General features: G+C 41.0%; 2 protein-coding genes across 2 annotated transcripts; one reads left to right on the forward strand and one right to left on the reverse strand.

The window, feature by feature from the left end:
• Positions 1-7,914: 7,914 nt before the first annotated feature.
• On the reverse strand, positions 7,915-12,131 carry sult5a1 (sulfotransferase family 5A, member 1). The gene is made up of 6 exons (XM_083697339.1): positions 11,884-12,131; positions 10,643-10,851; positions 10,417-10,543; positions 10,206-10,303; positions 9,259-9,439; positions 7,915-9,023 (listed from the first exon to the last, which is right to left on the reverse strand). The coding sequence occupies exons 1-6, from the start codon at positions 12,020-12,022 to the stop codon at positions 8,872-8,874; spliced, it is 906 nt and encodes a 301-aa protein (XP_083553465.1). The 5' UTR covers positions 12,023-12,131; the 3' UTR covers positions 7,915-8,871.
• Positions 12,132-16,124: 3,993 nt separating this feature from the next.
• dpep1 (dipeptidase 1) lies at positions 16,125-22,797 on the forward strand (the record flags this gene model as incomplete). Its single annotated transcript, XM_083665193.1, has 10 exons — positions 16,125-16,171; positions 16,941-17,067; positions 17,630-17,762; positions 19,011-19,161; positions 19,597-19,666; positions 20,887-21,063; positions 21,591-21,675; positions 21,832-21,907; positions 22,134-22,269; positions 22,603-22,797. 10 exons carry the CDS (start codon positions 16,125-16,127, stop codon positions 22,795-22,797), a joined length of 1,197 nt encoding a protein of 398 aa, XP_083521319.1.
• Positions 22,798-24,594: the final 1,797 nt, after the last annotated feature.

Here is a 24,594-nt window from a genome sequence, read left to right on the forward strand (position 1 = left end):
TACCCTAACAACCTTGTTTTCCACATATAATGAATACCGGACCAGTGTAATATTTATTTTTAAAGATAGGCTATACCAACATTAGTTTGTGTGCTCTGTTTTTTTAGGAGGTCTTTCATTCAAAATCAGACACATGCATACAGTGTGTGTTTGTGTGTGTGTGTGTGTGTGTGTGTGTGTGTGAGTGTGTGTGTGTGTGTATGTGTGTGTGTGTGTGTGTGTGTGTGTGTGTGTGTGTGTGTGTGTGTGTGTGTGTGTGTGTGTGTGTGTGTGTGTGTGGATAGGATTCATGGGTTACAATTTTAATAAATTTACTGAAATTTCAAAAAACATGTTTTCAATTTGTCATTCTGGGGTATTGTGTGTGTTTTGATGGCAAATTCTTTTAATTTAATCCATTTTAAATTGAGTCTATAACACAACAAAATGTGGAAAAAGTGAAGGGGTCTGAATACTTTCCGAAGGCACTGTAAATACGACAAGACAATGGCATAGGCATAATATAGGACAACTACTCCATAGATGATGCTGTCCCACATATAAATACTTCACTACTTTATAGCCGGTACGCTTCTAAACCATAGTACCGCAAGTTATATCTGTAGGTTGACCGCCACCTCACTCTTCAGGGAGAAGGTAATTGATCATGTTTCCCTGTGGGCAGGGTGAAAACTGTAGGAGAGAAAGAGAGGTAGCGAGGGAGAGTTTTACACAGCGATTGGTACAATTTTGTAACAGGAGGTGTAACAGGAGGCCTTACGCACAAGCATGCAATGATTAAGATATAGCGAATAATTATCTAAAAATAAAAAAAGAACGTTTCATTTGACGTGCGCTGAAAATGCGCTGAAAATTGGAAATCTCACACTCTTCGCAATTCTATTTGTTGCTAAACCAATCCCCTCCCATTAATCTAAGTCTCTAACATCACACATACAGTGGAGATAATTGGACATAATTACAGTCCCTGACGGAGTATGCAGAAGAGCCCCGGTCTCTGAAATCAGATGATCAGATTTGCATATGGTTGCTATATTCAGTAGCAGAATGGCCGGTCGATCTGTGGGCTACGGGGCTAGTGAGCGACGAGATGTATTTTACATAATGTAATGTAGATTAAAATTCAATGTTGCAGTATACAATATGTGTGATGTGTGATATAATCTCTCATTCTGTGATTTTGCTTTCATCATCTGTTCTGATTGGGTTTGCAGATTATTCCAGAAGCAACCCAGTAAATCGCAACCCTTTATTCCTATTGCAAATGTAAAGGTGAGGGTGACTCAAATGACTCAAAATGTGTGATTGTTTTTGCATACTGCCTAGCCAACATTGTGCTCTATACCCAGATTGGATCTGGAGATCTCACAAATTGGCCACAGGAAGTGTGATTCTTCCTGACTATTGACTGTGACTGAGTGTCTTTACAGGCCTGTTGATCTTCAGTGGGAAATGTTGCATTATACAAGCATTACACACCTACTATGAATGATAATCTCTGTGTTATGATGTAGTTGCTGAAAGAGTAAACAGTTGATACCAGCTACTTTTGAGAATCCATGTTAAATTCAGTTGAAGAGCTTGATTAATTATTGACTCATGAGACACCATTTCAGAGTTCCCACTGAGTTCATGGTAGCTTAGGATGTATAAAAAAGACAGGTTGATGGTTGAAGCCACAATCCGTAATTCGTGAAGCTGTTTTTGGATATACAGTACAAATGTACATTTATGATATGTACAGACTGATTCTTGAACAATATTAATAGATTAACTCCCAAAAAGATACCCAAACTAAAAGTTTCAATGTCCGTGGAGTGGAAAGGGAGGTGGCTTGGCCCACCTGTAAAATACAGTAAGTCTACTTACCTACTACTTCTCTAGGGTTATTGAGGTTGCCAAGCTGCTGTCCACAACCTCACATGCAGTAGTGGAGCGCATTAAGTCCTGGTTTGCACGCAGCGGGGTGCCCCTCCAGGTGGTCTCAGACAATGGGCCCCAATTCTCCTCAGAGATGTTCCGTTTGTTTGCAGAGACTTACAGGGATTTTCATTTCATGTGACTTCCAGCCCCCTGTATCCTCACACACATGCAAAACCATCCATCACATGTTCAAGGGACAAGGCTTAAAAGCAGCCGAGTTGTAACAATCCACCACAGTCAAGCAGTGTGACATGATCAGGGGCTATGAGAGTAAGTTTTGTGTGTGTCATCCCACCCATCGCCCCCAGCCTCCACCTGTACAGTCACTCTGTAGCATACCTACAGTACTGGGGGTTTGATAAGTCATGGGCTCTCTGCCATATTGGTATTTGTTTGTTATGGTCGTTTAAACTCCAGGCAGGAAGCTATACAGAGTGGAGCCACCCAATTCACCAAGCTTAAATGTATTACCATTCTCATCAAATAAATGGTTAAACCGACGTGAGTGACCTGACTGAACTGAATGTTTGAAGGTGTTGCATGCTCGACATATCTGAAAGTTTCAAAGTGGTACTACAGTATTTTAAAAAGTCAACGTCACATAGGGTAAAGAAAGGGAGATGTGGTATTAGCTCTGGCAGTAGGCAACAGTGTTCAAATATATACACGGTTCATTAAACGAGACTCGAGGTCGGGAACTCAACGTAGCATGTTGTGTGGCTCTTCACCCTATCCCAACAAAATCTACAAACTGGACCATTAAACAATTAAAAAACAACATTTCCTAATGTCACTCCTTTTAAGTAACCTTGCGTAATAATTCAGACATCTGTCTATCTAAAAGCCCAGCTGTGGAAGGCCAAGATGATCCTAACAGTGTCATGTGAACAGACAGGCCTGGTTTGAAACGTAAGAGAGAGGACGTCGCAGATGGCCTAGGATGGCTGGCTGTCTCTGTTGCTTGTCCCAAACTCCCCCTACACTCAGGAACTAAAAGCTTTAGGCTAAGCTCATACACAGCTGAGTCTACTAGACAGATGCAACTATGACCGTTTGTGAGTGTGTGTGTGTGTGTGTGTGTGTGTGTGTGTGTGTGTGTGTGTGTGTTTGTTTGTGTGTGTGTGTGTAATGTGTTTAATGTGTGTAATGTGTGTAATGTGTGTGTGTGTGTGTGTGTGTGTGTGTGTGTTTCTGTCTGTCTGTATATCTATGTCTATGTCTATGTCTTTGCCAATGTGGTCGCAACACTCAAATCATCCCCAAGGAGGAGAAGATCATCGAAGATCTTGGGGACTTCAATCTCCACTCCATGCTGGAGGCATCCCCACGCCTCTGGCATCTCATCGTTTATGTCATAGTTAGAGCCAGGGATCACCATGAGGTGAACATCATAAGGGCGATGGTTAGCCTAGATGACCGCTGGACCAACCATCGCCTCATGACATTGAATGCAAAGCCAAAAGACAGGCTCACTCCAGAGCAAGAGTTGGAACCAGTTTGGGGAACAGAAACGAAAACCGTAAACAACCTACATTTTTAACAGAATCTGGAACGAAATGTATTTGTATTGTTCTGGAACTTAAGCATTATTACAACTGCATGTGAACCGTTTTATAATGGGGTTTTTCGTCCCATACTTTTCCCATTATTTTCTTTGATTTATGGCACGACTCAACTCCTCCCCTCTCCTCTCTCCTTGCCAGCTAGACAGTCTTCACACTACCACTATGTACTGCATTCTTCCCCCTCTGGTGCAGGCTTCTGTACTGTACTTCTACCCCAACCTCCATCTCTCATCAATTAACCGCTAACCATGTGCACCACCACACAAAGTGATCACATCACACACACACACACACACACACACACACACACACACACACACACACACACACACACACACACACACACACACACACACATAGAGCAACGTGCAAGATGGAGATGGAGATGGAGATGGAGATGAAGTAGGTTGAACACCTAACTGCATTTGGGATATTTTTCCCAAGTCCCACAATGACAGAAGATATCATTACATTATAATATTGCACATTTCAGAACAATCACATCATGATATTTCATTTTCGCACAGTAGTCCTGTTCATTATGCCACATTCAATCATTCACTCCAACTTTATTGGTGCATGCATAAATTGCCTCTCCAATTGCATCATAGCACGGTCTGGCACACCTCTGGACATGCGTGAATTATTATCAGAATCTATACATGTCATATTAATGTGTCACTGCTTTATTGCTGTCTAAATATTTAAAATTCTTTTACACCAAATATTAATAAGATTCCATAAGGGGAATTAACAGGTTGTTTTTTTTCCCGTTCTAACCAGTTCAGAACTGGTCGGCACTGAAACAAAACAATAGTGGTTCGGTTGGTAACTACACCTATCTACAAAAAATATGAACATATGGGATTCCACTCTCCTTAAAGGGGCAATCTGGAATTCAAACGACAACAAAGCGATCACCTCATCACTTTTTATGATAAACAGCTGGAGAAATGTAACCACTTTCACATTTTTAAATAGTCTGAGCTATGGATGCAAGGACTGAATATCTGTGATGTCAAAATTATAGTTTTAACCATATTTTGAATCTATACAGTGTTTGTTCAAAATTACATTGTTTACAAAATACATTACTGGTCCTGGTGGGAATCCAGCTGAAATCCTAAAGGATGGTGGAACCAAGCTCCTGAATCATATACTGTACATGTTCTGCTCCTAAAGACCTGAAACAGGGAGGAAATTCCTGCAAAACGTAGGGATGCCTTGCTTGTCACCATATTTTAAAGGGGAAACAAGGCCCTCTGGCTCATTCTGTGACTACTGCATGACAAATGGCGGCAACTGTGATCAGTGGCTCTAAAGCTGAGCTGTTCCAGGTGGAAACAAGGGTCAATTATCGCACCCACCCTGTTTGCAATTTTTCAATGCAACTATCCTCCACTTCACTGGCCAAAATCTGCAACAGGGTGTCCAAATCTTTTACAGAACAGACGGCAGCCTCAAACAGTAAGAGTAAGTAAGAGTAAAGTCCCCACCACCATCATGGAGCTCCAGTATGCATATGACAATGCCATCGTCGCTCACCCCAGAGAGGACCTGCTGTGCATCCTGGATGCCTTTGCAAGGGCATACAAGCTTCTACAGAAAATATAGAGGATCAGCAGAGACAGACTCAGAAATACCAGCGACCTGAAGGAGGTGATGATTGACAGCATATACCACACTGGATTGACTCCAATGGGGAGTCCATGTCCATGAGGGGGTTGCACTGCATAAACAAGACCTACACCACACCACCGATAACAAGTTGCAACAAAGAACGGAGAGACACAAACCGGACACACATCTACCACCAAGAGGACAACCATACTTAACCTCGAGTGATGATGATGGTGTGTATGTGTGTGTGTGTGTGCATATGTTTGTGTGCACGTTGTCTCCTGGTCCTCAGCAATGACACACATCTGAACTGATGGGTTGGGGGCGAGTGACCAGTGAAGAGGCTCTCACTACCACACTCTGTTGAGATGCTGTGAAAACACATTACAACACTATCACTCAAACCCCATCACAGTGGAAACACAGTCTGTCTCTCTCTCTCTCTCTCTCTCTATATATATATATATATATATATATATATATATATATATATATATATATATATATATATATATATGTATATATATGTGTGTGCCATTTGTACATGTGTATGTGCGCATGTGTACGTGTGTAAGTGTATGCACTATATTTTGTGAATATATATATATTTTGTGTATATATGTTATAGATATTGTGAATATATAATGTATATCTGTGAGGGTGCGTGCCTATCTCTGTGAAAGAGTGACTCCCTCCATGAGTGGTGGTGTTTATAGACACTCCCTCCGTGGCTAAGTGCCTTTTCAGGTTCTGGCATGATGGGAGATTGTTCCGGGCTATATGGGAGTGGACAGGGATTAAATGCCATGCAAATGCCATGCCTGTCACACCTCCTGTTTAGGGCAGCACCGATGGTCTGCTCTCCTCTGCAGGCTTTATTTACAGGACAGTCAGCTGGACCGCCGATACAGGGGGAATGCTCAGATGGCCATACGGATCAGTGTCAGCCTTTCTCTCTCAACATCTCTATATCCCACTGCCCCTGGTTCTCCCCAACACAAAAACATACAAAGCACACAAGCACGCACACGTGTGCACACACGTGTGCGCGCACACACACACACACACACACACACACACACACACACACACACACACACCTCATGTTGAAGCTCTGTCCCCATGTCCCTGTGTGTCTATAGTCCCTTGCCTGGCTGTAGTCATGGCCATGTGCTGCTGGATATGAGGATGGACTTGCCAGGCTGTGTTCACTGCACCACGTTTAGCATCTGTAATCGAAAACATCTGTGTTGCACTCTGCCGAAATCCATGTTGCAGACATTTAGCAAAATAAAAATAAGCGTGGAGGAACTAGACATCATCTTTCTGTCCTCCAAATCCGTCACCTCTCCCCAACCAGATGCAGCCAGCTTCACCCTAGTGAGCACCTCCCCATCTCCAACATCAGCTACACTAACTTACTACAACCTACCAGAGACACCTTTATTGCACCTTGAGGGAGCATCTCTCCATCTCCAGCCTCAGCTACTCTCACCTTCCCACCATTTCCAGAGAAGAGCCCATCTTCATCTATGGTTAGGCATTCCAAAAAAATACGGTTGGACCAGTGCAAGACTAATTCAATATGTAAGCTCTTTAATATGCAAAATGTGGTATTCTAAGGGCCGGTTTCACAGACAAGGCTTAAGCCTAGTCCCAGACTAAAATGCCTGTTTGAGCTGTCTTAACTCAAAGCGACTTGCACAGACTTATCTTAAAATAGTTGTAGATTTAGCCGGTTCTACTATTAAACAAAGCCGATTGCCGTTTAACTTCTGCTTAGTACTATTTGTGAGGGAGCACAGACTATTTGGAATATCTAAATGAAGACCAACATGCACTACAGAGGCCAGCCAGAGGAGTACTTGTGGATAGGAGTAATCCATTAAATTACTTTGATTAAATAACTTTTCGAGACCGCTTTCGTATGTACAAAGAAAATGCATTGGAGATAATCTTTGCTTGAGCCTAGACTTTCCTCTCTGTCTCAAAGAGGAAGGCCTTTTGATCACTTTGAGGTTTTTGGCATCTGGAATCTTTCATTGTGAAACTGGTGATTTGTGTGGTGCCACTGTGTGTAAAATAGTTCACAAAGTCTGCAGGGCCAGTCAGGTTGACTACAATTTAACTGAAGAACATTTAAGACAATTATTGAATAATAAAAAAAAGACCTTTAGGACTTGAAAAGAGAAAATGACTAATTACAAGAACACTTAGCTACCCAGCTTACCAGCAATACAGCAGTCTAAACGAATGCATAAGCATCCTAGCGTTCGGCCTCCAAAGAACTCCCACTAAATGAAGTCTAGACCTGAGTCTAATTGGGTGTCTCCTATAAATGGAGGATGTGTCAAGTGTTTGGGGAGCATTTTGGAAGTGAGAGGAAGCTGATGTGCTACTACTTTGTATTATTATCCAATTTGTTAAGAAATAAATAGATTTTTATTTCTTAACAAATTCATATTATAATATTTTAGATTTTATATAGATTTTATTCTATCAGTCCAGTAATTTGTTGACTTCTTAGTCTGGGACACAGATGGTCTATCTGATGAAATCTAGACTTCTCTCAAGTTGATTGGCTCAGATCTCGTCAGTCTGCTTTTCTTTTTTACTGGCCACATTTTGACTCTTAAAAAAACAAATGAGATTAGCAAACTGCCAATTCTCACCCAATACTGGTCCCCCACATTCAGGCCTACACTAGCCTAGTAACAATCTGAACGTATTATAGGCACACACTACATACAGTACCAGAGCTTCTCTAAGCATCAGCAAAGTTCCAACATTCACCTGATACTTTAGACCAAAGATGGCCCAGTAACTACAGGAAGGTATCAGGGCCAGATATCACATCCCAAAGCTGGCCCATGAGCAAAATCCCAACTCTTACCCAGTGTGGGTCAACCACACTCACCCAGTAGAGGTCAACCTATAGGATTTTTTTGACTAATGTGTTCATGCTTCTAGTGTAGCAGGTAATATTTCTGCGCTGATGGGTATGTTAACATTTACATCCCGGTGTGGCATGTTGATGATCTTACAGTAAGCCCCTAAAATATATGTATTTCATTTCTTAATGTCGTTACTTGCAACTGATCAGCTAAAGTGTATCTATGTTGATATTTAGTTGTGCTGCTCTCATGTGGAGATTATCTAGGGACACACTCTCTGTGGTTTACCCTTCAGACTCAGAATATCAATTGCCACCCTCCTGCAACACTGTCTCCTATTTTGGGTTCTGATGGGGCGAGACAGTTGAACTAAGGTTATGAGGAATTTAATTTTTTTATTCTTCAAAAATCAGTCGCTATATATCATTCATTTAAAAGTCCAAATATGTATGTACCAATCAAAGATTCCCCCTTTAACAAATGTGACTTAAGCAGGTGCCAAGACTTGTTAGAATACCAGTGTATAACAGCAGTTTATAATAATGTAGGCCAACTAAAACAATCATATATTTATATGTTCATGATCTGTAAAGGTATTTCATTATCCAATAGCTGCAGTTCCCAATATACTAGAGTTGAGTGAGAATAATTATTTTTTCTTTCTCTATTTCTCTATCTTGGGTTGCCGACCTTGGCCTAAGCCTACATTGTATAAAGCCATTTCAGACTGCATAGAGAACAGGGGGCTCTATTCTTCTTGATGTACACCCACTCAAATTGCAGAAGAAGAAGAAAGTTGACTACATGGCGCTCCCTACAGTATATATTCACAGTTAATTTAGAGGAATGCACCCTCTAGTGGTATAACTCTATGAGGACACCTCTTTGTCAGGACACACCTCCTCTTCAGGACACTCCCAACACAAGGTCAGGGGGCTGTCCTTCATCTGGAAGACGTAGACGCTGTCAAAATAACGACATTGCTCTGCTGTGAAGGTGCCTCTCCAGTCTCCAATTTTTCCTGCAAACAGGACAGGGTATTCATTATCTGTTATGGTCAGCCTTGTTCCATAGTTCCAACAGTGCAGCCCTCAGCCTGGCTTGAAATAGTATTTGGATCTTCAATCTTGAGCGTTCGTGCGCTTGATTAAGTTAATTTGGCTTGCCCTGACTATTTTGGGGACTATTCCATTGGTTCTAAAGCACACCTCAAGTAATTAAAAATCTAATTCTATTTCAACCCAAGTTTGCTTCACCTTTCCTCATGAATTTCCCTTTGCTATGGTCCATGATCTCCTCTGGAATCAGTGTGTAGTTCACCATGGCATTGTCTCTCATGCTGCTGAAGTTGCAGTGTTTTTGAGAGCTGGTTATCTCGTCTGTCACCAGGGAGCACTGCAGGAAAGAGCTGATCCTCTCTATTGAGCCTCTGAGGTCCTGAGGCAAGTATAGACATAAGATCAGTGGAGCTAGATATACTTATTATGAATATCAGCAGAGAGGGGCGCTATCACAAGAGCCTTCCATAACTATTTTTACACAATGAATATTACACAGTAGACACAATATTTGGTTTTCAACTTAAAGGTCTAGTATGTAGATTTGAGTTGCCATAAATGGCCATGATAAATCAGTAGCGATCAAGGAATAAGATCACATGATAAAGAACATTTAGTGAAGAGCACCGTTATATTTGTTTATAAGGATATGCACATATTTGCCACTATTAGAAAACGTAGCATATTTTAGTTTTCACATTTTCATTCTGGCCAAAGAGGGCAGCAAAACACACTTTTAAACTACTCATTTTTAAACAGTATTCATGTATTTGGCATACAATTGATCTAAAGAATAAATAAACAATTCTGCTTAGATAATATTCTTGCAAACACAGAACTATTTGTAATCTACAGTATGGTTGATAAGCTCATAAGTTATTAAAAGTCTGAGGACTATTAATATTTCTGCTAACAAGCTCATTTGTCTGTGTCACATCTGATTCTTGCAATTCTTGGCCATCAATTCTTGATGGCCTTATACAGACATTGTTCTGCAATATGGTCATTATGGTCGCTGGTGACACAATTTTGTAACATAACAGCTTTACAATAGAGAAGTGGAGTGAGTCCATGAAACATTTAGGGATATCTGCCCTGATGAGCAATTGATGACAAATTGATTTAGATTATATGAGTTCTCTTACCAGCCACATCTCCTCATACGAGATGTAGAAAAATGTTTCCATGACTCCTGCTTGACTGGTCCAGCCTTTCACATGATCAAACCAAGGCCCATAGCATGCTACAAAAAAGTCAATGTTGGATTAGATCAGACTCCAACACACCAACATGAGGACCAAATCGCCAATACAGCCCTCAGACCAGCTGGAGGTACATAGATTACTGTCAGCTCACCTGTGCCCTCGAGAAAACCATTTAGAAACTCTTCAAATGAGTTGGGCTCTGGAAGGAATTTCGCCATTTTATGGAAGTTGTAATATGACACTACAACATCTTTGGGGTTTCTGTAGACATAGATTACCTAAGAAGGACGCAGAGTAACACTGTCACAATGCGCTGACACAATGGCTGTCTTGTGATGCACAGACTACCCAGGTTTGAATCAAGCTGGTCACATTACCTTGGCTTTGGATCCCTGGAGGGAAGGGGCCAGCAGGTGGTAGGGCAGGTGAGTGGTTATGATACGGGGCCCCTGGGAAGCCCCCAGCACCTCTGCACAGTAATATTGTTCCAGCCAGGGGGCCCGGACCCAGTTAGGCACAGTTTTGGACAGGTGTGGGTCCCCTCTGCTGTACACAAGAGTGACTATCTCCTGCATCCAGGTGGTCCCTATAACCAGAGAGAGAATGTTGCATACTGTATAATACTCAGAAGGAAATAAATGGAGTAGGAAGAGAGAGAGAGGGAGGGAGAACTTTATACTGCATCACCCCTCTCTTAAATGTCATATGATCCCTCAACCACAACACAATCATACAGACAGGTGGTAAGTTGAGAGAAACCATTTCTGAGAAGCCATCAACTTAACCTTATTGAGACCAGGCTTTCCCTAGTTTCTGAAAGCCTGGGGAAATCCATGACAGAAAGTCGTTAAAGACAGTTGGAAATTAGTGACGCCTTGCCACACAACAAATTAATTAAATACCTTGCTTGGACTGAGCTCCAAAGAGAGGTTATGTTTCCACACCAGTACGCACTAGATTTGTGCCATAGGAGCAACTTTATGCAATTTCTTTAGAGGGTTAGGGTTAGGGTTAGGGTTCAGGATACAAACCTCAACCTGATCCTTGATTATTGACATCAGTGGACAAAATACTACTACCATCGATTTCTCCACCTCCAATTTTAATAAAAAGACTGCTGACCACGCTTGATACACTAAACATTTACCATAGCCTGCAGGTAGACATACCATAATGTCTCTCTTTTTTAGTTTTCAAGCAGAAAAGTTGTATAGCCTTCATCATGATTATGTTTATAGAGTACACTTCTGGCAAAACAGAATACGTTTTTCAGAAACCAGGTTTTCTTGAACTTTCTGTAATGTTGCAAGCTAACAACTTTCTACATTCTTGGAATGTAAAATCCAATGAAATTGCAAGCTTGTTCTAACAGTGTTTCATCCAAGCGAGATCAGCTCATCAAAAATTCTCCAGACTACCATCAATGCTAAAGTAAACTGAAACTGTGCATTCATATCAACCAACCAGGATGTAAAAAGCATTGACTAGCCAACTGAAATGTGTGTGAAAGGAAGAGAATTTAGAAATATCTGTGGCCAGTACTGCAATATCTGTGGCCAGTACTGTGGCCAATCTGCTGTGACACAGCTGAAGTGTGATAGAGGTGTTGTGTTCTCACCTGATTTAGGATAGGTGACAATGAGTGTGTCCGTGTCCTGGAACTGGAAATGAAGAGCGTGGTGTAGGGACTCCTGGGTGTGCAAGTGCCCAGGGAAGGAGATGCCGCCGAGGGTCTCTGTGACATCCAGCCTGGCCATGATGTTGTTTTCAAGTCCAGTTACAAGTACACTGTATTGTGTTGTATTGTGTGTAAATTGGAGTCTAATGTACTGCTTGCCCCTCAAAATGTATTGCCATCAATGTAGACAATAAAGTGTATCGTATTGTATAAGTGTATAATTGTATAAAGTCCCTGTGTGGGGAGGTAAGTGTGAGAGATGTTCAGGCTTACAGGGCTTAAATAACCAACCAGCATGTCATAAGAGGAAATGGTTGGGCTGGGTGTTTAGAACTGTGACCATTTAGAAAGTCTGTTGTCAATACTGTCGACGCACACAGGGGAATCATCCAGTGAAACAATGGAGATGTGGGTTAGGTTACATGTAGCCTACAATTATGTTTCTCTTCAGTAGGTCTACCTGTACCTGAACAAGAAGTTGGGACTGAGGGCGTAATTTAACATAATTCTAACAAAATCAGCCATTGCAATGTTTATGCATGCAGGAGTCTTAATTCTGTTTAATTACCACTGCTCGTGCGCACATCTTTTACTTTGAAAAGAGGGGGCATCTATGTTTGTATGAGTCTGTAGTAGTAGTAGTAGTAAATGTATACAGTACAGTACCCAAAACCATTCTGTAATTTACATTTACATTACATTTTAGACATTTAGCAGACGCCTTTATCCAAACGACTAACAAGTACATTTGTCTAAGTAAGTAAATCATCCATACATCAGTCATCATAAGAAAAACAAATCCATCCTAGGACCAGGGGCCATTGGTAGTCAAAATGGTAGAAGAAGGAAGAATTACTTTTAATTTTGAATTAATTTTCATTTTTTATTTACAATAGAGAAACTGTACAGGGGGGTAGTGGGGATGAAGAGGTCTTTAGGAGGGACAGTCAAGATGTAGCCTGAAGAGATGGGTCTTCAGTCTACGGCGGAAGATAGGTAGTGACTCTGCAGTCCTGACAGCAGTAGGAAGCTCGTTCCACCAGCGGGTCGCCAGGACAGTGAAAAGCCGTGACCGAATAGCGCGACTGCTGCATCCACGTAGAGGCAGGTGCTAGATGGCCAGCCGAGGTGGAAGAGCGGAGTGGTCGGGCTGGGGTTTGGGGGCTGCATCTTGTCACGGCTTGGTTTCCCCTCCTATTTGTAAAGCCAGTTCTCGCATTACTTCATATTGGTGATGAGCTCATTGGGTTTATTACTGTTATTCTGGTGCCTGGCACGGTTGACCTTATCTTCACCTACCAATGCAGTGTTTATTAGGGTTTCAATAAATCTTCACTCCCTCTCTCCCTTATCCCGTTTTTCTCACTGAATAAATGTATCTTGTTTCCATATTCTGCTCTCAGCTTGTTTGTCCTGTCCACTTGGAATGTTCACAACTGGTCATATTTATATCCGCTTCTCTTTTCTATTTACCATATCCTGCTTTCCCATGCCCTGGTCATCTGTTTTCTCCAACCTTTGCTCCCTCCTGTAACCTTTAAAACATCTCCACTACTCTCCCCTCACATATCAACCACTGGCCATCCTGGTCTTAATTCTCTCTCTACCTTTCCTTTGTGGAATTAGGAATCTTTATTTTCTATAGAGATTTACCATATATGTACACCAAATTAAATAGACTGCTCATGTAATGGTCCTTTTGAAATAAGTGCTGAGTCTTACTTTTTTCCTCAAGAGAAGTTTTATTTTTAAAGGTTTTAGTTTATTATCATTGTGCGTAAGCAAGGCCACATGACCTTCTTAAATCATCTCCAACCTCAACAGATAAGATGTAAGGTAATCTCTAGCCTCCTCATAGAGCTCTTACAGTATGTCATACAGAGCTACTGTTCCAGGGATTGTTGAGCCTATTTTCAAATTAGCATCACCCAAATATGAAAAATGAGGTTCCTCGTACTCTTTACAACCCTGCTACTCTCCATCAAATGCTCCTGTTTTCGATGGGTGTGATTTAAGAGGTTTTGTGTCCGTCACCACGACCTGCTCATCTCATAAAACTCAATCAAAGTGCACACATTGACAGCTCACAGCAGTACAGATAACAGCTGAGACTAGATGAAACTGGCCATTTAGAATGAATTGAATTGATCAGGTGAAGCTGTTCTCATCGTTCAGGGCTGGCACTTTAACAATAGCGTGGGTTTCGTCCTGGTGGTTGTCATGGGTCCTTTAAAGCTCCCTAAAGCTGTAAAAAGACTGTAAAAGCCTCTGGATCCTACAAAGAGGCTATTGTGAGATTTTGCTGATCGACAGTGTGCACATATATAAAAGAACCTGTTCAGAATACAAAGATAAGAAAATGATGTAGCTAAAGTTAGACGTGTTGTTTGAGCTAGCACAGTGTTGTATTTTGTAAGTTAGTCAAACTACCTGTTGGATAACTTATCTTAGTAGAGTTGCTAACAATTTTACAAAGCTAGCTTCAAAGTAACTCACCAAAAATATAAGCCTATTTCCAAACATAAATCCACATAAGAGACACTGTAGGCTGCTAACGAATTGGTCAACATCACAGCCAGCTAAAAAAACACTGAACCGAGGAACAAAAGGCTCAGGAGGTCATGCCCAGTCAATCCTGTAGTTTGCTGGCTTGAGAAATTGTGATAAACAAAAAAAGCTACTTCTAGCTTCTTTTTGAGCATTTTAATTCTAAACAATTAAAGTATGTTACCTAACATGTACCCAGAAATGACTTGATATGGAAATCAAAGTCACTTTACTGGGGCTTTAAATGTATGATATACAGTGTCCTACGTAAGTAATGGGACAGTGAAGGATTTTTTCACATAGTCTATATACTGTACAGTAAATGCTTCATAGATCATTATAAGCAAATGCCATGTCATGTCATGTCAAAAGTTGTATGCCACATTTGGACCATATCTGGTTGATGATTAAGATAAAGTTAGACTAAAGTTAAACTTGCATTGACCTCTGATGGACTCTGACCCTCTGCACATATAACTGATCAGGTGCTATCTATCTTTATATATTTATTGTATGTTTCATCATTTATCGTTTCATACAGGCGTTTATTGGAATTACCATAGGCTAAAAGTATGTTTTTAATGACGCAATTCATAATCTACCTCTGTGATTGGATGAGTGCAATGTAGGGGGAGCAATAAAGGTTAATGAGGATGAGCAAACTACTGCTACAGCCTACAACTTGGCTTTCTGTCAAGCCACAGAAAGTAACAAAATGTGAAACACATTTTCATCTTTGAAGATATAGGGCAGAGTTACAATCGCTAGCAAGAGCTGCAGCTGTAGCTAATTCAGTCAAGGACGCTTATTATTTAGTCCGAACTAAATACACATATTTTGTTTGTTCGCCAACGTCCCCCTGGTAGCAATCATAACTTCTTCCGCCTCTCCAAAAGTGACAAGCTTTATGATGTAGCATACAGTGCCTGCAGCTGGACTTTCAGGGATGTTCTTCTTTACAAGACTGTTCTTTATGAATATGTAACTAGCCAAGTTGAGGCTGTATTTTCCAACAGTAAAAAACAGGTTTCACAAAACACAGACACAAACAACGTTGCTTTTTATTTCCACAGTGGAGGAGAACAAAAATATAATATATGAGCAGCCTACAGTCTATGTTAGAATTCATGATTTGTGAATACCAGTGGTACAGCTGTGGGAAGATTGCCTGCCCTAAACTGTAATCATCTCAGAGTGGTTCGTCAACCTCAAAGTATGAAGTATCTCTGGACTTGGTAATGACTGTACTTTAAGCCTATGGTAATTTATTGTATTTGTGCATGACACTCAGAGAGAGCCAGTTCAGAGGAGGAGCATAAGGGACTGGGGAAACTCAGAGAAACACCACAAGACACACACACACAGAGGGTCTGAGAAAGGAATCTGTAGACACAATAAGTAGAGAGACACAAGACAGAAGAATCCTTGAGAGATAGTAGCAAACTGAGTGACTGATAAAACCATAGAGGGTGGGGGAAGCAGTACTTAGACAGTGTACAGGTCAGGCTTTATCATAACTTGTGTGTTTAGGTGAGAGAAGGTAGGACATGTTGTTAGGGGGCATTGTAGGGTTGGGTGGGATCCTGTGGCTGGTGTCCTGTGCTTTCACACTCACCTCTGCACAGGACATACACATGACCAATGCTGTGAGACTGATGTCTGAAACACCACTTATTGATGGGTAAGTGGCTGCCACACTGCCTCTTCATTTTACCAAATTATGTGCAATGTTAAAGGCTGTGTAGCTCCAACTTAGTAACTAAGAGTGCCTCAAGACAACATTACCAAATTGCAAATGCTTAAAACAGTAAGCATTTACGAAGCAATTATTAATTATTGTTGTATGCATTTTATGATGCTATCAACAAATACATTAATAAATTATGTATAAAGATGATAGTGGTTAGTATAACATTAATAATCACATTTCATTAACACACAAAGCTGTTTAAGTTGCTGTTCATGTTAGTAAAGGGTGAATATCTTATTTTTCCTATTTCACAAATAAATACAATCATGAACAAACAAAGTTATATCATGATGGATATTAATGATTTGTAGTGATAGATTAGATGAGAGATGTAAACTTGAGCCTACTGTATATGTCAGCTGTTTGAAAAAATCCTCATGGGAAATATGAATGGCTTGAACCGGAATTAATGAATCAATGGTGGTCTTTTCAAGATTTAACTTTCAACTTTCATATGTCCTTACTGATTGTATGTTATTATGAAAATAAATCATCTAATCTCCCTTCATGACCAAAATAACTACATACAGTCACTTATTGTGGCTTGATTGGCTGGACTGTTTACAGCTGTTGTCAATGAAATATAAAAAAAGATAAATAATGAACCATTCTAAAGAGCCCATAGTTCATAATGGATTATCACCGACTATTTTGCTGTATGGACATCGGCATTCACACCCTGTACCCTCCGACCCCACAGCCATAATGACCTTCCCTGGCAGCTGAGGAAGCAATTCAACAACCAGCTCAATGAAGTGGATCTATACACCCTCAATAACACACACACGAACATCCCCAAGATCAAGCAGGGAAAACTGGCAGCACAGGTACAGTACACACACGCACACACACACACACACACACACACACACACACACACACACACACACACACACACACACACACACACACACACACACACACACACACATCATCATCATCATCATCAAGGTCAGGCAGAGACAACTGTCAGCACAGGTTAACAAACACAGACACACAAACACCTACATCTTCAAAATGATGGCAGCACAGGTAGCATCTACACATACACAGGCCACATTTTCTGATTTCTAGTAAAATAATTGGTAACTGCTCCACTTGATCAAGCTACTTGATCCTTCTTTATACTTTCTCTTTGTACCTCGTCTCATCTAACTTTGGTTTTCCCAATAACATTCTCTACATCCACTATTGCTCTTTCCTTCATTCATTTCTGGCTCTATACTCCTCTGTTTCCTTACTGTATATCTACCTTCTGCAGGACAGGGAACTCTCTGAAAATCAGTAGGTCTCAAATTGATTTAAATTCTAATGTATTGCTTTTTAAACTGTATATTCAGCATCTCTCTCCCTAACATTGCTTATTGTATTTTCTACACTACACTGCAGTTCTGGGCAGCATATGTACCCTGTGAAACTCAGTACAAAGATGCAGTAAGACAAACTCTGGAGCAGATTGACATAATCCACCGGATGTGCCAGGAATACCCAGAAGCCTTCATGTTTGCTACAAGCAGCCAAGGTGGGAGAGTTAACCCTTTAAAGGCCCATGCCAGCCAGTTGTGGCTTTTCTTGAAAAAAATATTCAAAGAACGGATGCACCGAGTGGTGATGTTAGTCATTCACGGAGCTATTTGGAAAAGTAACACCAGACTTGTTTGACTCAAAAACTCACTAACTTTACAAACAGGCTAGCCACTTTACAAACTGGATAGGACAGAAGTCCAACCCTGTCAGACATACTTCCTGTTGTTCGGTGTAACTTTTAGGTGATTTTGGCATGCAATTCAGATGATGGTACCAAAGAGAGTAGCCGTTTACTAAGAGGTCCAGAAACTGCATTTCCAATAGAAATTGCAGATTATGATTGTAGGCTGTCACTAGCTTACAGCAAAAGTAAGGCACTCCCTTGAAACAAACAAACACACTAATGAAAAATCTGTCAGTTCGTTGTTTTGGGTGGTCATGTGGTCATGACATATTTATTTACCGAAAACTGCATGTACAAAGCATCTCTTTGATTCCTAGAAACAATAAAACATGTGGAGTCATGTCCCGTTGACATCAGGCATTCCAGGAATAATAGTCACTTTAAACCATATGTGCATTGCTGTCTCAGTAGGGGTTGCTTCTCTATCCTTGAAATACAATAATTGAGACTCTTTAAACTTAAATGAATAAATGAAACTAGTCACTAATAGATCTGATAGGATTACTGTGCCCATTCATAAGAGAAAATGCTCAACTGGGAAATTGCTTAAGGAAAGGTTATACAGTGTATTTGAGTTGATAAGCCAAACTGACTAGAAAGCAGGCAATGCAGAAAGCAGGCGAGGTCAGACAAGAACAGGTGGACTGTACTGTATGTGCAGTCTTAATTGGACAATTGTATAGTGAAATTCTGACAGCACAGCTTGAAAACATTAACCTTAAGCACGACTCGAGGTCTGTACCTGACTTTAGAGTCTGGGAAGGTTGAGTTATGAGTTATGTTTGTCTTAACTGTTTTGCAAAAAGGTGCTTAACATTTTGTGTGAAAACAATGAGAAATGACTAACTATTTTTCTGAAAATGTTACTGTTGTGCTCATCTATGTTATTGTTGTTGGCATGTGAACTTCAGTTTCATACAAATGGTGCCAATCGAGAAAAACTGTAACTGGGAAACACTATAAATGTACAGTAGGCATCAAATGTATGTAGGTCAAGCTGTCTCACACCTACCAATCCCGTAATACAGCTTCCTATTCCTTTGTGAACTTGTACCACAGATATCATGGATGCATTTAACCAGAGCAGGACAGCTAGTCTGATTGGGGTGGAGGGAGGGCACTCCCTGGACAGCAGCTTGGGTACCCTGCGCACCATGTACCAGCTGGGGGTCCGCTACCTCACCCTCACACACAGCTGCAACACACCTTGGTGAGTTACCTCAGACTGCAGCTCTGCTCTGGGGACTAGGGATCCCAGATGGTATATATTTAAGTCGCAAGGTGACAAGTTCTGTACTGTCACACTTAATGCCAAACTGTAGGACACTCTCAAAACGCCAGTACAACAAATACAAATTATACAAACGCAAACAGCTTAAACTCCTTATTCATGGATGAACCAACCCTGTATTCATTGCATTATGTTGTGGGGAATGAAGGGGATTTCTGTGGTCCTGTCATGTGATGCCACCTGTTTCAATGGTATCCAGTACCAAAATACAGTTGGAGTATAAACAGATGGTCTCACCATGGCAGTGAATTAGTGAAACGTGGAATCCCCCTTCATCCCTCTGACTCAGGCCATTACAGATACTATACTATAGTGAAAGGAATAACTTTCAGAGTTATTTCTTCTTCCCTCCAGGGCTGATAATTGGCGAGTGGATACAGGATCAGAGCCAGTGGAGCATGATGGCCTTTCTAAGTTTGGCAAGGTCGATATGACATTAACACACACACACACACACACACACACACACACACACACACGAATGCACACGTGCACACACACTAGAAATATCCACTCATCTCATCTCATCTCAACTCCAGGACTTAACCACTGTCTGGCTTTTAGCTGCAGCGAATACCACTTCTGCTTTTTAACATGAGTTTATCTGTAACTGAAATGCAACTCTAGCCAACAGATATTCTGTAGAGGTAAATAAGGAAATAAACACTTACTTACAATCAAAGGTGCATCTTCAAATCTAATGGGAACAGAAACAGTGGGGGTGGCAGTGGAAGGCAGTCGCTAACCCCTAGCTCAAAACCACAGTCATATATTTTCTCTTCATTTGTGCCTCATTCAGAGTGTCTTCAATGTCTACATGATTCACATGCTCATACTTTTCTGACTGTCTGGGGCTGGACTATCATTTGTTCATCTCCAGGGAAGAGAATATTTTAACAATGTATAAATCCAAGTGGCTCTGCACTGCGGCATGTTAGTGCTCCTCAAACTTTCCCGAGCCAGTTTGTCTATTTTACATCCCATATCCACAACAGCAAAGCTAAATAAGTCGCTAGTTTGGACAAAAGTGTTCATGTATTTTAATGGGTGGACAGGCAGATTTACAAGCAAAGGGGGAGAGAGAGAGGTGGAATATGCATCATGACAGAGAAGGGAGGGTAGACAGGATCATTTGCAAGCAAGAAGTTAAAAAGAGGTAAGCTGAGGTAACAAGCAAACTGTTGTAAAACTATGTAGAATTGTACAAAATAGGCTTACCGAAGGCCACGTTTTCTTTGGAGAGGGCCCCATTTCTGCATTCCTCACCCCCATTAATTCTACAGAAGAATCCTGGTTCACTGCAGAACAGGGAGGACACACACTCAAACTAGGTCAGGGCAACAGCTGAACGAGGTGCACAAAAGTTCTACTATCCCACAACTCCTGAACTCCCACTCCAAATCTCATAGCCAATTGTAGTCTATTGTCTTCTTGTATTTGTTTGTTAGTTGGGTTTTTTTCTTGGTGCTCTAACGGCAACAGGTGTTGTGGATAAGCGCTGACACTTGTTTGTATCCTAACCTGGATATGAAACATATGATAGTCCATTACATCAGTACAGAGACACTGTCAATTGGTAATCTGCCACAGTCCTAGTGGCAGCACTGTGTTGATGATGATGATGATGGTGCTTGACCCTGACAGCAACTGATCCTTGAGATGAACCGCATTGGGATGATAATTGACTTGGCCCACGTAAGTGAGAAAGTGATGAACCAGGTTCTGGACCTATCCAAAGCCCCAGTCATCTTCAGCCACTCTTCTGCCTACTTTCTGTGCCCACACAAGAGGAATGTGCCTGATGATGTCTTGAGGAGAGTGGTGAGTAGGGCAGGGAGGCTAGTTGTGAGAAGGGAGGGGGCAGGGAAGAGGGGGAGAGGGGGAGAGGGAAGGAGGGAAGAAGAGGGAACAGTTGGCAGAGGGGAGGAGATAGAGAGGGAACAGGAAAGGAAACCCTGCTGGGAACAAATTCCTTCTAATCTAGATGCAACATGTTTGCATAGTCTACTAGATAAGAATTTTGTGTTACTATTTTAAAGGTAAATTGCACAAAATGACATAGCCACAAAATAGCAACGTGTCTTCTGGCAGAGATAACAAGCTGTAAAGACAATTCACTTGCCAGCCTGTAGCATGAGATTTAGAGGGGTACATTTGTGCAAGTCCTTAAAATGATTGTTGATCTCTTTAGGATTAGTAAGTAGATCACCTGTATGGGAACATAGTTTAGGAGGTTGTAAAAGGCCATATAAACAACAGAAAAAGGAGCAACAAGTTATTGTTTAACACCAATAAAAATAAAAATGCAGCAGTATATTTATAAGCATCTGTTTCCTATTTCTCACCAGCGAGATAAAGAAGGCATTGTGATGGTGAACTTTTACAATGACTACGTCACCTGCAGTAAAACAGCTAGCCTCTCCCAAGTTGCAGGTGGGTAGCAGTTCATTGGTCATGGTCATTACTTACTACTCTTCATCAGCAATCCCCTCACTTCACTCAACACATGCACAGATACTCACAACGCATTCAATGTTATTTATCTCACATATGGATTGTTATAGTCATCTGTTTTCATTTTCAATCTAGATCACTTTGACCATATAAAGAGTGTGGCTGGCCCCAATATCATTGGTTTTGGTGGGGATTATGATGGAGTCAGCAGGTGAGATGAATGATCTAGCCTTGGGTCTGTCATAAGCTGGTCACCCAGCTACAGTCAAAACATCACAAAGCTTGAGTGGGTAAAGTGCATTACCTTACAAATAACTCATTGTAATACTCGAAAGTGAAAAGTGAATAGTAGTTGAGAGTGAATAGTAATGACTTGTAGTAGTAAAACCAAATACATTTTTCCCACACAATCTCTCTATCTCTGTATTGTCTCTCAGGGTACCGCAGGGCCTGGAGGACGTTTCTAAGTACCCTGCCCTGGTAGCAGAGCTGCTGAGGAGAAACTGGACAGATGCAGAGGTGAAGGCTGCTCTAGGAGAAAACCTGCTTAGAGTGTTTAAAGGCGTGGAACAGGTGAGGACTGATGCGCTACCCAGTAACCACTACCGCTTCACACAGTGATCAGTAACCACTACAGTCTCACACAGTGATCAGTAACCACTACAGCTTCACACAGTGATCAGTAACCACTACAGTCTCACACACTCACCAGTAACCACTACAGCTTCACACAGTGATCAGTAACCACTACAGCTTCACACAGTGATCAGTAACCACTACAGCTTCACACAGTGATCAGTAACCGCTACAGTCTCACACACTCACCAGTAACCACTACAGCTGACCTACTGCACACTTACAATGCTCTTGGTGAAGTGCCTGATCTGACCTCCTCCTGTCCTGTAGGTACGAGACAGTATGAATGACAACAGACCAGATGACCTGCCCATCCCTTATGAGGAAGTGAAGAACACCTGCAGGACCAGCTATGGCTACCCCGAAACAGAGAGCGCTGGCACTGTTCTCTCTCTTAGCCAGCTAGCTCTGGCTCTTCCACTGGCTCTCAGCACCCTCTGCAGCATGCTGTCTTGGTCTCTGTAATCCCACTCTGGTTGGACAAGACTGGGGGTGATGGCATCAAGACCCCAGACCCTCTGCACTCCTGAAGATCTGAGATGAGTGGATAGATAAAAGGCAATTGGGGATACACATGCAAATATATCACACCAATAAATAGAAGGCTATAAACCTGGGACTATAAATATAACATTCTTCACACTTACTGCTTGACACACATACTATACAACATCCAATTTTTGTCCCACAATTCAATGAAGCAGGTAAGGGAGACGGGCAGTAGCGAAATTGAGCTAATTTCAATTAACAACATGGTTGAGCTACAGATGTATGAATGAGGTGTAGTATGTTGAAATGTATCCCTTACTGCATACATTTGAATAAACAGATGGCTCTAAATAGTATGTAGTATGGTTAGTATGTAATAGATACTTTTAGTAAACTGTAGGCAGTATGAGCTTTCGGACACTGCCAGAGTTTCCTACCAAAGTATTAGAATGAACCAATCGGAAGCTCTATGCAAAATATAATCTGTAATAATTTGCCAATAGAATTGTCATGAATAGAGACATGATTCCTTCCACATGTCAGCGGAATCTTTGTTCTGCATAATGTATTTCTATCTGAAATAATGTATTTCTATCTTGTTTGTATGTGTAACATGGAAACAATTTGACCATGGTTGTGATAATTACTGTCAAATAGAAATTGTCACCTACTTCGGTCAAATGGATTGACTATTTTGCAATTATGTTTCAAAAAAGTTTTCTGATAATTTGTTGATCGATATAATCTATGAGTTTTGATTTACTTTTTTATTTATTTACTTTTTAAAAAAAAGAAATAAAACCAGAAGGTTAATCAATTCCTGATGACTTATGGTAATTCTTCTGTTCTAAGGCTGTTGTTGTAAGTTGTCAAAAATGAAATTGCTTGTTAAACAGCCATAGTTATCAAACAGCATTTGTTAAACTAAGGACTGCTATAATGTTACCCATATGAATACATATCATTTATTAAGGTCCCATATCCTGCATATCCTCTCTGCCCTTTTAAGTGTCTTTTGGTGTCATCAATATCACTGTCAAGGAATAGCCTATACTTCAGCTTCATCTTTGTCTTTATGACATGCTTGTACTATAGGTCTAGGTTTACAAATCATGCTTCTCGAAAGTTAACTTGTAAACTGTTACCAGCAGTACCACATTTGTACAGTAGATGTCCCACTACTCCAGGAGACAAGAGGCAAACCCAGACAGTTTTCATAGTGGTCATGCTGCAATGTCAGAATAGCATGACCATCAAAGGTCATAATTCTACAAATTCTATAAATTATTTCAATAACCCGGCCCAATATAAATTCCTCCCTCCATCTCTCTCTCATCTGTTTTATCTAGGTATTACAGATTCATGTAGAGTATGATTATTTAATGCATTGTGTGAAGATCTGTCCTGTAAGATGTAACCTCCTTGAGCTGTATACATGCACACATATCGCAGAGTGTGAACCATACAGTATGTCTACTGCAAAGATAATAGCCTATAAGATCACCTCATAATTTAAACAATCTAGGGCATGCCTTTATCTGCATATATCCACATTTGTTTTACCTGTTTTCTACCCATTTCAAGTGCTTGTACAGTTTACCTCTTTACATGTCCACTTGAATACTGGAACCCCCAAAGTATTATACAGTACATCAACCAGCTCCATACCAGTGTGCCAATGAGAGAAAATACACATCCCATATCACATAACATTTTGAGTATCTTATCTCCTTGAGTAGGCTTGTCGCATAACTGGTGTCGTCATTCTAACGC

This window comes from Argentina silus, assembly GCF_951799395.1.
Source record: "Argentina silus genome assembly, chromosome: 2".
NCBI classification, from domain to species: Eukaryota; Metazoa; Chordata; class Actinopteri; order Argentiniformes; family Argentinidae; genus Argentina; species Argentina silus.